General features: G+C 43.5%; 1 protein-coding gene across 6 annotated transcripts; it reads right to left on the reverse strand.

Annotated features, from left to right (window-relative positions):
* Window positions 1-1,940: 1,940 nt before the first annotated feature.
* LOC142417234 (transient receptor potential cation channel subfamily V member 2-like) lies at window positions 1,941-14,059 on the reverse strand. Of its 6 annotated transcripts, none has more exons than XM_075517711.1 (18): window positions 13,693-14,059; window positions 13,304-13,464; window positions 12,918-13,035; window positions 11,714-12,009; window positions 10,928-11,061; window positions 10,445-10,597; window positions 9,594-9,734; window positions 8,811-9,109; window positions 8,188-8,364; window positions 7,585-7,743; window positions 7,359-7,454; window positions 6,778-6,848; window positions 5,916-6,081; window positions 5,093-5,159; window positions 4,698-5,005; window positions 4,182-4,300; window positions 3,272-3,366; window positions 1,941-2,503 (listed from the first exon to the last, which is right to left on the reverse strand). In XM_075517711.1, exons 4-18 carry the CDS (start codon window positions 11,953-11,955, stop codon window positions 2,373-2,375), a joined length of 2,358 nt encoding a protein of 785 aa, XP_075373826.1. In that variant the 5' UTR covers window positions 11,956-12,009; window positions 12,918-13,035; window positions 13,304-13,464; window positions 13,693-14,059; the 3' UTR covers window positions 1,941-2,372. The 6 variants fall into 6 exon arrangements, with proteins under 6 accessions (XP_075373826.1, XP_075373827.1, XP_075373825.1 ...); XM_075517712.1 differs by having other exon boundaries at window positions 13,304-13,492; XM_075517710.1 differs by lacking the exon at window positions 13,304-13,464.
* Window positions 14,060-14,080: the final 21 nt, after the last annotated feature.

A 14,080-nucleotide genomic window follows, 5' to 3' on the forward strand; every position in this document is an offset into this window, starting at 1 on the left:
TGCAGACATCCCACAAAATAAACCCCAGACAGCCTTTCTGTTTGTAACGTGACCAAAACGGGAAGTGGTTCACATGCTGAAACCAAAGAGGAGCCTTGTGCATTAAGAATACAGAAAACTGGGAGGTTACTGATATTCATCTCATGAGTGCTGACTCACTTCTCACTGCAGAGAGGTTGTAACTCCTCAAAAATGTCCTTTTTTCCATAGCACATCAAAGAACTGTACAACAGCCTGGGCACCGCTAAATCTTCTGACCAACCTGACATATCTGTTTGCTGCCTGTGCCTGTCCCTGTCTGCTGTCTGTCATCCTTCATTCATGAGCTTGAGGGGGCTAGGACTGGTGGTCTGTGGCGTGACTCTGAAGCACAAGGAATGCCACGGCCCTGTTTCACAGCAGACACTAGATGTTTAATAACATTTTTGATGCAGATCAAAAGATAAACTAACACTGCAAGCTTAAGAAAGGGATTTAAAGAGAAGCAGGGTCAAGGAATGGCTGAAGAGGCAGGTTATCTTGAAAGCAAGCTGTCGCAACCCACAGCTATCAAAAACACTACCAATAAGCAAGATTTCACTTTTGTTGTTTATTAAGACTCCAGGTAGGGATGGCAGATCAGATTCTGCATTTCTTGATAATCTCCAAGTTTCCCTACCACAGCAAAGCACCAAGCACAGCAATAGATTACCATATGCCAGATGATCCTTTTGTGCACTATGAGCACCTTGCCAAAGCTTGGGAACACTTAGGACAAAGCCATAGATGGAAAAAGCAGCTGAAGGCTTCACAAAGCAAGAAAACAGCAGAAGCTGGAGTGAGAAAAGTTAGTTACAATTCAGAGACCCGATGCAGTGAAGCTGCAGAGGGAATTGCCCAGCACAGGGGAAGAACCCATCTGAAGGGACAGGGAGTAAGTTCAAAAAGCAATGCTTTTGCTGCCAGTCCTGGGCATGTAGTAAGCAACAGGATTAAGATGGTTGTCTCCAACATCAAACCTCCTAGCTTCACTTGCTAGGAGTAGAAATGAGAGACAGGAGATCTTGAGGTGTATAGTTTTTCCTACTGAATGAAAGGTGCTGCCAACATTTGTAGTCTGCAGCTTTTTCAGGGTTATCACCAGCCATTCCCTCTATGAAAGATGCATCCAATGCAACATCGACTGTTACAGCTTCAGATGTGGCTGCATAAACTGACATGAGGTCGTGAAAACCAAGAGTTCACTCGCACGGCAGTGAGCTCAGCACAGTGCTGGATGAAAGGCAATCAGGAATCTGATAAGGCCTCATAGTCCACACTGATCACATCTCTTCCTTTTTGAGAGAGCCTGAAGCTCTGAAAATACATCCAAAGATGAACATTTTCTATTAAGTAAACTTGCTATATTGATAGTTGACAGAAATACATGTTACTATTTTTAAATATAGGCTGAAAGTGAGACAGCTCATTTTTATCTCTTTTCCACAGAGTTTAAAGTACGTTTCCCATCCTGCCTGAGGCAGTGTGCTCGCTACAAAAAGCAATAAGGTCCTTGTAATCATTTACAGCAAGACAGGACGCCCACTAAGACTGACAGGAAATATTAACCGCACGATGCATTTTGGCCCATCTGTCTCTCAGAAGCCATGTGCAGGACTCTGCTGCTGTTTTCTACAGACACAAAGCAACCTGTGAAAGACGGATGTTTCAGAAGTTCACCAGGTGAAGTTACAGGTCCAGAAAATCCACATCACTTTTGTGCTCTTAAGCAAATGCACACATCATGCAAACAATTTCATTATAATACTGTAAAATGGGAATTCTGATGTGGGCTAAACACCAAGCACTGCAGGTACTGGCACAAAGACTCAGTATGGCTCTTGATGACTGAAGACTGAGTATTTGTCCACTCATGTCTCACACCAACAGTGTTTTGCACAGAAGCCAACTCCATCCTTAGCAACTTTTTATGCCTCTCCAACACTCTTTATTCCAAAGCACTTCAGTACAGTCTCTTGTGCCAAAAAAATATCAGTCAACCCATTCTTGGATAGGTCACTCCATCCTTTGCTTCTCTACGGCAAACAGCATTATTTCAATACAGCTCAGAAAGCACTGCCTTCCCAAAAACCACTCCCCACTGCCCTTATGATCTTGCTCTTGCACCTTTAGACTTAGTAGTAAGAAAGTGTCAGGCAGAGAAAGTTGAGTAAAAATAGTTTCTTCAGAGGAAATTAATGATTAAAGTGCATGAAAATATTTAAAGCCACAGGCTGAACCACAGTCTTGGATAAAATGCACTTTAATACTGATAATGCCTTCAATTCTTCCAGCCGCTATAGGAAGAACTACTCCTTTGAAGTTGGAAGCAAGGTTGCAATCCAGAAAACCTGTTAAAGATTTCTGGTTTGTCCCTCTAGAGGCATCATCTCAGTTGCTGATAGCTGGGGCTGCAATAGCGACTGCTCCTCTGAAACAGCTGATCTCAGTTGTTTCTGTGGCATCCGTTTCCATGATCTTGTCTCTATAGCAGGAGACATAAAAACAGCAGCCCTTTGTCAGCAGGACGCTGACAAAGGGATCCAGTTTTTAGAAGACCACAGGTTTAGGGAAAACCCAACATACAACAGATAGTATTTTAAGTGTTGCAACCTCCCAGAAATCTGGCATATAGGAAGAACCTATGCTGGAAGAGCAGGGGGACATGTTTAAATCTGGTGGAGCTTCTGCCCAAGCTCTGCCAGGCTGAATAAAACATTTCTAGAGAAAGTAACAGCTCTCCATCTTCCACACAGAGTTGCTTCCCAGGTTTAACAAGGGAAGCAAACATAATTAACTTAGGCAGAATTTGACAAAGTTGCCAGTGTTAATGCCCTGATTTGTGCTATTAAAGCCCTGTGATTTTAACACTTGCAGTATGAGTGAGCCTAAATTTTACCTTTCCTAGAAAAAGCACCATGCATTTGGGCTACTGAGTTAAAGGGAAGAACAGCCCTTGCTTTTCTCAGCAGTGTTTCCTGCCCATTTCTACAAGAGTTAAGTAGGAATGGCATCTCCTTCATTCTCATTATTTGTTCCCAAACTCTGACCAGGTTCATACCTACTCTAATTCTTTATTTTCTCAGCTCAAAAGTGATGCTGCTACTATTGAGGGATGCTGTGTGGAAGCAATTTCACGAGCAAGCTGGCCTGCCTAAAATTTCTGTTACCAAAGACATAACAACATGCCAAGAGCAGCTGCTGAGCAGGAAGCTAAAGGATATTGAAGACCTTTCTTCATGATTTAATTTACCTTCTGGATTTATTTCTGAATCACTGGTGTTTCCAGGGTCTTCCTTAAGAACTCCCACCTCCTTTGCCCAATTCGTCCATTTAATTTCCTCTACTCTAGAGAGACAAAATGCAACAGACACTGACGCACAGAGCACAGCATTTCAGTCCATATCTCATTGTCCTGCAGCATCCCAACCCAGCTCATCCTGCCAACACAATCCTAATGGTTTGGCTGTAGCAACAACACCCTACGGAGCGCTTTTTTTTTTTTTTTTTTTTTGCTGTAGTCTAAGGTCCACGAGGTAAATATTTTCCCCTCCATATTGTATGCTGGTCTATGTTGTTTGTTTTAAAATACTGCAGTTCCTCCCAAGGAACATACTTAATACAAAGAAGAAGATTCCACTTTCTACACATGCTCAATAGCCTACAACACCCTGGAGGTACAGAAGTGCTGCCTGCAGTTCCGATCGCGGGGTGGAGGAAGGTTCACCCGCTCTCCCAGCCCCTACATGCGAGGAAGAGTGCTGCCCCCTCGTGTTGCACTCAAGTTGCATGTTCCTGAGCGAAGGGGCCACCAGTCTGCATCCCTCCCACCACAGCCTGCTCTGGGCACAGCTATACTGGCAGCAGCAAAGAAAGCAACTTTGCAGACACCCTGCCACCATAACCACTGGCACAGATGTGGGTTAAACAGGACATCTTTTGGTGACAGCATGTCTTGGTGACAATGCTGGTGGCTCAACTAGCTCTCAACCTTCCAGCATTGCAATCACCAACCGATCTGCGTGTACCCAGGAACACGTGGTTGAGTCACTCCGTTGAGTCAGTGCTGAAATTCCCTGCGGCAGTTCAGGGCTACCAGCTTATGGATCATGGGAACCCGTTATTAGGCTGGAGTGTAAGAGGTAATGGTACATCTGTCTTACCTGAAACACCATCTTTCATCTTTTTTATTGAGGCCCACTGACACGAAGCAGCCAGATCTCCTCTTACCACCTTGGCGCCATAGCCAGGCCTTCTCTATTTCTAGAATAGCAATAGCCCTCTGAAAGAAGAAGTCCATGTTAGAGAGAAAACAGGGCACAGAGCCCAGCCCCTCTTTTTGATTAAATCTTCCCCAATCAGCAACTACTTTGACTTAGAAAATCACTTTGGAACTCAATCCCAAAGGGCTCCTTAGCTTAATAGTACCAGTCAGTTACTTATTCTCTCAAGTTACTTATGCACGTGGATGGGGACTGGCTGGTAGCCATGCAAACGGCATGAGTTTTAAATACGTCTAAAAATGATGTTAGGATTTACCCCCAGAGTGGCAAATTTATGTAAAAGAGAAGTTTATAGCTGAGGCTTAGGACAAAGACAGGCACTGTCATCTCTGATGTTATGAGACTCAAGTTGGAGTTTGGGCCACAACATAACTGCTGAGCAGCACCATGTCTCACCTGCAGCTTCCAGACGCTTTTGCTATAACTAGAAATATCCGTGACAGTCTCGCTCATGAGCGCAATCAGCATGTTGAGCAAAAGAATGTAGGTGAGGATCACAAAGAGAAGCAGCAGGAGCATGACGAAGTATCTGAATCTGGCATGTTCCTGGAACTCCAGGTCGCCCATCCCAATGGTGATCTTGAAGAGCTCCAGGGAGACACTAAGCAGCCCACCGTACATAGCATGGCTCCCAGCGCTCTCCATCTGAGCAAGAGACTTGTTTTGAGAGACCAAAGGAGCATCCCCCATCAGCGTAACCAGAGCTATGAGAAAAACAGAATTTGAATCCTCCTCAGAAAAGTTTACTTCTTGCAGCCCAGCCTATAACATAATGCTGAGTAAGTCCTTACCTGCAGCAAAGCCAAAGAGGAAGATCATATAAACCAAGAGGAAGCGCAGCAGATCTCTCAGGATAGTCTGAAACACAAATCAGGAAGAAGTGCCATTCTTTATCTCACATGAAATCACCAGGATGGTCTCCTGTTCTCACACATCATAAACCAACCCCCAGTAACAATACTGAAAGCAAGTTAGAAAATGCTTTTATCCAGTTTAAGAAACTACTAATACATGTTAAATTACTTTCTCGGGTAAGTAACATCATTCGTAGCTTAATCTGAGAGTAATAGGTGAACTTCTTTGTTGTTGTGTTTGTATGAATAGGTTCTTTGAAACAAATAAATATCATGTCAGTTCCCCAGTATGGCTGTTTCCAAATTGTTTGAACACACACCTCTTTCTTTTCTTCACTGGGTTTCACACAAGTGGTGATCAGAATTCTTCCCTGGCACCTCATTTCACCTGCTTTGTCTTGCCTTTCTAGTCCCAGACTCCTTTATGGACCTGGAAACACTTCTCAGCCCAAGCATAACAGTTCCACAGAACTTGCACTGGTTTTGCCTGCTAGTTTTGAGTCATTTTATGACAAACAGGTAAGCGTCAGCTACTCTCACTTGCTATATTCAAAGGCGACAACCTAGTGGGGTTTGCTGCAATTGTACTTCCTTGAAGACATTGATCTAATTGCCTTCTGCAGTTTCTTTACTTCCATAGTCAGTACATCAATTCCATTTATGGTTTTCATGATCCTGAGACAAGAAAAGTAATTGCAGGACTTCTCTTAGCTCCTCACACCCAAAAGCTTTTCATACAAAGTTTTTTCCTAGTACTGACCTTCTGTATCATGACACTGTAGATCCCAGTGCGTTGAAAGCCCCGAGTGTAATACAGCATGTTCACCCATCCCAAAAGCAGGGAGAACACCATCACTGCCACATAGTTTTCTGAACTTGCACCATACAGGACTGCTGACAGCAGCAATGAGAAAGCCTGGATGAAGCTGGAGAGAAGCAGAGTGAGTGACACAGTGACCTACCTCAACAAAGAGGCCCATTTGCAGATCTGTTCTGTTTTGCAAGGAAAAGCAAACAAATTTTACGAGGTTACACTGAGCATATAAAGTGGCAGTTAATCAGACACATAGTTTATATAAGCAAATCCTGTTATAACCAGACCCACAAATTGTTGCAGTTTTGTTATGAACTGGTTAATCTCACAGTATGGAAGTTCTGCCCTGCTTGATGTAACTCACAACTGGTATTAAATGGAAAAGAATTTTAACACTTAGGAACACATGCACACATACATGCACACATCTGCATCTATACACATTTCTCCTCAGAAAACTGAGGAGTTATTTTCCTTTCAACCAAATCTGAGCCATAGTGACTGTATGATCAAAAACTTGAGCTCTTTTTCTAACAAATATATGTTCTTAACTGTGCAATAATTGAGGGTCTGACCTTTGCTGTGTTCAGCTACAAATCCAAGGACAGACCCTACCCAGCAAAGTCCATTACAACAAAGGGTTATGACAAGATGCAGCAGGTAGGAGAAGCAAGCAGGAGACAGTGGCAGAGAATCAATCTTTCCTGCTCACCGTCTCTCTAGTAATGTTAGGGCAACTTAGCCGCACACAGCAGAGAACCAAATTTCACCCGTGCTTTCATTGTGCAAAAAACCTCAAGAGACATACATCAAGATCTCAATGCAGCTGTCAGAACACATAGTCTTCAGGGACTGGCGTCTCCTCCGCAAGTACAGACTCTAATAGAGAAAAATCAATGGTAGCCATTCATCAAAACAACAGGGCATGGAGAGAGTGATTCCTGCCCGGTATAGCCTATCCCTCAGGAGACAGGTTTGCTCTGTAAGTTCCTGTTCATGCTTTCATTTTTGAGATCCCAAATTTCAGCTAGTCATCCTTCCAAGATTAAAAAAGGCCTTATTTATAAAGGGCAAGGATAAACAAGGGCTGAATCATAGCTCAATGTCTTTATTAATAGACTGCATTAAACGCCAAAGATGCATTTTAGTACCATAAATCACAGAACACTCTCAATTATTTACTGTTCTTCCTCTTGCCCAGCAACCTGGCTTGTGCCACCCGTCACTGCTAGATCGCACTGACACCTTAAGTGTCTCAGAGCAGGATTCCCTCTTGCCATCCACTCATGCACATCCTGGCGTCAGGAGAACCGAATCTGTTGCCTCAATGTCAGTAATGCTTTCCTTTTTTTCTTTCTCACAATGTAACTAGACGAGAGATCCCCATACCTGAGCAAAAATTAGATAAATGCCTCCTAGCAAGATAATGATCAGTCCAGAGACCCACAGGAAGCCTCCAGCTGTGAACTCCACTGGAAATGAAGGCTGCAATATAAAAACAAAAAAAAACCAAAACACTGAAGACAGGCAGAGGTAATGATGATAACCACCCCACACCTTTTAAACTCAGCTCCATCCATTCAGGCCTTTCCAGATAAAAGAAGATTGGGCCTACCTTTACCCGTGAGGGTTGATAGTACGCGATGGCTGTAAAGATGATCATGAACGACAAGTATGAAACAAAACTGAAGTAGAATCTCTTGGAAGCAAACGTTTCCCATTTTTGCTGAAGCAGTTTGTTCAGTGGCTCCAAAACCACCATCTTGTACCGATTCTATGGAAAAACAAACAACAGAAATGTACCCATGTGTCAACAGGAATGCAAATTCACCAGAGGATTGTCTTTTTCAGGGTTGGAGCTCAGTGGCTCCGACTAGGGTATCACTAGAGGTTTATTCAGTCAGGCCTTTCAGTATGAAAGAAATCAACTGTCCCATAAGAAGTTACTTCTGCTTGTCTTCATCAAGGTATTTTGACACACCCAGGCTTAGGACAACCAAAGGATCAAAAATTTCTCTCATATTATAGATTATCAGAGGCATACCAAGCAGACTATAAATAATACAATACGCAAATACTTCCATTATGTGTTTCTTTTCCAGAAAAATGATCATGTGAAACACCACATTAACTTGAAATGATTTACATAATTATACAGCAACACTATAGATAGGCAGAAAAAACGTTGCTCTCTTTGACTTTTAGTAAAAACACTCACCGGTGTGTCACTGCTGTATGCCAGAATCTCCAGCACAGAGTTCTCCTCAAAGCTGTCTATAGAGGACAAGTCATAGAGACACACATGGATAGGTCCATAGGTCCATTCAGTGAACTTGCGTGACAGGTGCCTGTACATTGGGTCTTTGATCTCTCTTTGGATGATGTGCTTGAAGATCTGAAGAGAAACAGGACATGTTCCAGGAAAATGTGCATGTAATGAGGGTGTAGGATGACACAAGGACACCCCCTTCAAATACAGGACACCTGGCTTTCTGCATTATACACTTTGATATACCCAAACACCAGACTATCTGGCTAAAAGCAGGCAATCTAACTACAATTTGTATCAGGTCTTCGAGGAGTAGAACCAATTTCAGTCCAGACCAGCTGTCTCGGCTGGGACAGAGAGCAGCAGCAGCCAGCTGAGACTCTGTAGGACACTAACTGGAGTGACCTGGAGGAGGCCTTTATTGTCTCCTGTGGCACTGCCACTGTCAGCAGCATTACTACGGGTTGGGTGCAAGATGCTCCTACATCAAACCCCACTGCTATGCTGAGGATGTATGCTGCAGTCTTCCTTGTTTCTCAGCAATCCCAGGGATTCCCTGTAGTTGTCTTTACCTCCACTTTGCCTGTCTTGGCAGCAAGCTGCAGAGGATTTAATCCATCATAATTCACTATCTCCTCCAGTTTCCACGTTGGGTCAACCTTCACACCTGCCTTCAAGATCTCAACGTATGTTGCGCTCACAAACTTGGTGTTCTCCTTAGTGTCATCTGCAATCATCACCAGGGCATGAAGGACTGTGTTGCCCTGTGTATCCTGCTCCTGGAGCCTGGCTTTCTGGTGGGGATTGTTTAGAAGATATTCCACCACCTCAAGCTGGTTGGTACAAGCAGCCAAGGAGAGGGGAAGTTCACCTGAAGAGATTAGGACAGTATTTGGAGGGAAAGCAGAAAGGGGTGAAAAAAAATTAAAGGAAAAAAAAAAGCAATTCTAGGAAAATATACTTAACCTATAGTTTTACCATTGGAACACAGAACAAGCTCTTTCTCAGCATCTCTAGATTCAGAAAGGGTTTTGCAGTAAACAATTACTCTCTATTTCTGAGGGCAGCTGAAACACTTTCCCAGACCCCTAACTTGGCTAAACTAACCAAGTATTTGTCTCTGTCTGAAGCCCCTCAGATGGGATTAAATACATAAAACCAAAGATGATGGCAAATGCTCATTGGACACCTCAGTCTGTGAAAGGATCCTGCCATTCAAATAAGTCAAGAGCTTGATTACAGGACAGTGGAGATGGCAACCCACACACAGAAGGGCAAACCCAACTGAGAATTAGCGGCATCGCATATAGTAAGGCAATAAAAAAAGCAAAGGAACGTGTTCCACACTGACTCACCAAAATAGAAGTAAACTCCTTCTTTCTTCTTCTTGAAGAATTCACCATGGGCTCTGGCATGGACATCAGCTCCATTCTCTACTAGAAGTTTCACTAAATCTAGGCTCCTTTTCTCTATGGCAATATGGAGTGCTGTCTGGCCTAAGGAAACAGGCAAAACCTATCACTTGGTGCCACTATCGGAGGGAACAGGCAAAGGACTCTTCAGCAAAGCGCCATTCCAACAATCACTGTATGTTCTGCATAGCAATCCTGCAGTCTCAGTGCTGGGCAAGGGGTGGGTAGCAACTGATGACTTTCAACAGTGTTCGTTGGAAAAGCACGTTGCAAACACTGAGTCAGAAGGCAAGCCCCAAGACTATCAGAAATTCAACACAAGACCAGGCAATTACCCCTGCCTGGCACTAAGATCCCAAGCAGCTATGAGAGGATAAAGACAACTATACATGTACATGATGATGCTGCATGCCTGCTATTAAAAGGATAATCCAACCAGCAGAACTCATTCTTTAATAGCAATATACTACTACTTTTTCACTTTTAGACATGCTTTTTAAGCTTTCCAAAGCAAATCCTCTCATATTCCTGGGTTATTAAACATCTATAATGTCTGTTTTATAGACTGAGAACAAAGTTGCAGAAGTGAAGTGTATAATTCAGGGCTGAAGAGGACGCAGACCAGAATCAGAAATCAGAACTAAAGGGCGAGTAGGCTGTTACTGTAACTGCACCAGAACTCTGGAACTGCAGTGCTGCATAAGCTCCAGTTCCCCTCTTTTTCCTTGTATCTGCACATCTCACCTGTCTAACAGGGAGGCAGCTCTGACACAGCATCAGAACAGAAACCTTACCTCTGTAGTAACAATCAGAGCACGCCACATTGACAAGTGGCCTGGGATTCTGTGTCTTTTGGTCTATTTCCAGCAAAAGTGGGATTGTGTCATTCTTTCCATTTTTTAAGTTCAACAGGGCTTTCATTAAGCAGGTCTTCCCAGTCTTTGCATCTAGTAGAAAAAGAGTATTGAATGGGTCGCGCATGTACTTTGCACACATCTGTATTACTTGATTCAGAACTTAATTATCACCGTAGGACCAAATACAATAATTATTTTAAAGGCCTTTCTCAGTATTTTTAGTCTGCAGTAGAGGCAAAAGCCTTAGGATATATATAATTAATGGCATTCTCCATCCTCAGGTGGATATTAGGAAAATAAAAGAATGAACAGATGGCTGGAGAAAGCAAAGAACCATGAGCAGGTTCCCCTGCTTCCCTCCTACATTAACAAGTGCTGCCTCTGCTAACCCTGTTTATGGAGCACTGAGCAGGAATCTACCTGTGTATTCAGAATTGGTGAGAAATTTGGAGGTCCTCCTTAAGTACTCAAGTAAACCATCCAGTGCTTCGGGACTGCCCCTTGAGACTGCGCTGAAGAGCCTGTCTCTGTCAAAGCGATTGGGGTCCTTTTGGCTACGGAAAAAATGTAAAGCATTAAGAAGTTCTGGAGAGTGGAAGACAAGACTGTGCAATAAGTTCTAGTGGGACGGTGTAAGAAAGGAAGGAGGCAGAAAAGTTTGTGAGAAAAAACAAGTATTTTATTTTTGAGTCAAGGGAAAAAGAGAATTCTGGAAAATAACTGTCTCTATTAAGTGGCTGCTCTTTCCATCAGCTGGAGCTCTTCCCAGATCCACTCTGATGTGCAACCCTGGAAGGCATCCAGAGCACAAAGACAGAGAAGCCCAAGATAGCTGCAGGACCAGAATCAGTCCCATCACATGGTGTGAAGCACTCCGTGAGCTAGTTTACATCCCTCCCTGGCAAGAACAGTTCGGTTGTATAGGGCTCCATGCTAAGCTGCTCTTACACACAACTTGGCTTATTTGGTGCTAGTTCAGATATACCCAAAATACACCACAACACAGCATACACATACCTTCCAAGCGCAGAAGGAAAGGGCTAATATGTCCCCTTTCTGCCCTTAATTACATCCCAACAGATTCCTGTAATATTCCTGTATTGTCACTTTTAGTTCAGACTTTGGTGAAGTCTCCTGGCCCCTACCAGCAGGGATCGGTACAGATCAACAGGGATCCCACCCTCGTCAAATATCCAAGTTACTCACTTGCTGACAAGTCCTGGCCGATAGTTCAGATTAATCTTGACTTTAGGAGCAAAGTCACTGCTCTCCTTCTGATAAGGTGTCTCCAAGGGCTGTGGCTCTCCTTTCTTTCCATGTAGCCCTGATCTTTCTTCTTTTTTACTAGATGCAGGTTTATCATCCTGGATACTGTCATCTGTTTCTAGCAATCCTATCAACCTGTTCCTCTGACCTGGGCCTGGCTGCCCATTTGTAAAGTTATCCATTTCTAGTAGAGATGGTCTTGCAGATCAAAGACGTTCCCTACTGGGAGACTAACCCTGCAAGGGAGAGGAAGAATTAACACAATTTGTTCACGAACCTAGGATATGTACAGCACGGCACACACGTAGAGGAAAGCATGTTTCCAGCTCCAGCGTTCCTACAGTTGACTATGGGTCCCTTGAGAGATTCAGTAAAACTCTGCACAGTGGGAGTATCTGAATAAAGGATCAAGGCCTTAAATAGGGTACCACTGGAGAAGTTCGAAAGCAGTTCATGAAATACAGGCAACTTGTCTGCAGAACATCTGAACCCCCTTTGCGAGATGACCTCACCTGTTGGCAGCAGCACAGGGTCCTTACATAAAAGGCAAGGAAAGTGGATCTTTAGGAGACTACGATCATTGTTCTTGTCTCAGTGCAGCCAACACAGGCTAGTCACCAAGTGGCCAAAAAGATAAGATTAACTGTAGGCCTTCTTTGGAACAGAGTGATAAGTTCGTTCATGTTCTCTGTTGCTAAGAATGACTATTTCTACAGGGAAAACATATGCACAAATTATGTTCCACTCATGCATTCTCGCATTTCATCCCGGGACAAAATGAGTGGGATCTCCCCAGTGTTTGGAGCTGTTGGCTATCCATGCAGGCACAGGCTTTGAATTTCCAGCTCCACAGCACAGGCAAACACACACCCCAGCTGCCATGTAGACACTCACAGCCCTCAGAGCCTGAACACAGCATAGCTCTCCCAGCTGTACAGAGAGCATCAGCATTCATCAGAGCACCCAGCCAGCCCACTTATCTAATACATCCTGTACTCCTTTTTTACTCTTTTGAGACATCTCTTCATAAGTATCTGGATATGTCTCAGATTCACACACAATGCAAACCTATCTGTAGTGAGCATATGACTGCAGATTCACGCACAGTTTGTGAGGCAGCAAGGAAACATCCATAATTACCAACCTGAAGCAGAGCTTTTTTTAGTAACTCCGTTTAATTCACATGTATTCCCTCCAAATGGTTAACAGGTTTTCTCTGAAGAGAAATCTCTCTTGCTGGGACTACAGCCAGACTCCATAGCCTGTACCAGCAAAGAGGTAAATTGACACAGCATAAGCATTCTGGCTTAGATTAGGATGTGGAGAAACATAGTTCTAGGCAGAAAACAGCCACAAAACATCTTTATGCAGCTCACAGCAAGAAATCCAAGGGCTGATTTCAATTCAAACCATCATGATAATTCAGCCATTCAGTTTAGACTGCACTCTAATGACAAACATTCCTCTGCACACACAGGCATACACCCTATAATCCCATTTCAGACTTATTTCCTCCCCCAAAACACTTACTGGTACATTTGCCGATCCTTTAGAGGGCTATTTGTACTTCCATAATAGTTTGCTTGTGCTTTTCTGTCTTCCTTTCCCCAAAATCATTTCTCAGCTGCAGTTTCCATCTCTCCACAGCGCTCAGAGAGTTATTTATTGTCAGTCTTGTACAGACAGACTGTCTGGTTTAAAAGCAAGAGCAAAATGGTCCTAAAAAAAAAGACCCTATAACAGATACATCCGCTTTGTGCGTCCCTAGGAAACAGAGCGAGCACTCTCTGTTTGCCAGCTGAACTTTCACTTCTCTACTCAAGAGCCGAGTTCTTTCTTTCTGCGACTTTACCAAGCCATTTTGAGTAGCGCAGCACAAAAAAGCCCTGCTGTCAAAAGAGGAAGAGCACAGCACTTACCTCAAGTTGCTGCAAGCTCCACCCAAGAACTGATCTGACAAGGAGTCCCAACGGATCCTTCAGAGGGTAAATAACCTCTCAGCAGAAATCAAGTCAAATGCCAGCAAGCGTTAATAAGCATGAAAGCAGACCCTGAATTATTTACATCCATGGGTGACAGTCCTCTTCTTCTGTAGAGAAGACCGCACTCATATTAGCACTCTATTAATGGCACAACGTTGAACTCCTAGTTGGTGGTGGTCCATGAGAGAATCCAGGCTGCCTGTGAGAAGGAATAACCACGGATTACTGTAATTTACTCAACTGTATAGCTTTTTGCAAAGTGAAGAAGGGCTTGCACAGGAAATGACTAGATAGATTTCTCAGCAAAAGAGAGAGCCAATGAGTG

Source organism: Mycteria americana, chromosome 15 (genome assembly GCF_035582795.1).
Source record: "Mycteria americana isolate JAX WOST 10 ecotype Jacksonville Zoo and Gardens chromosome 15, USCA_MyAme_1.0, whole genome shotgun sequence".
Lineage (NCBI taxonomy): Eukaryota > Metazoa > Chordata > Aves > Ciconiiformes > Ciconiidae > Mycteria > Mycteria americana.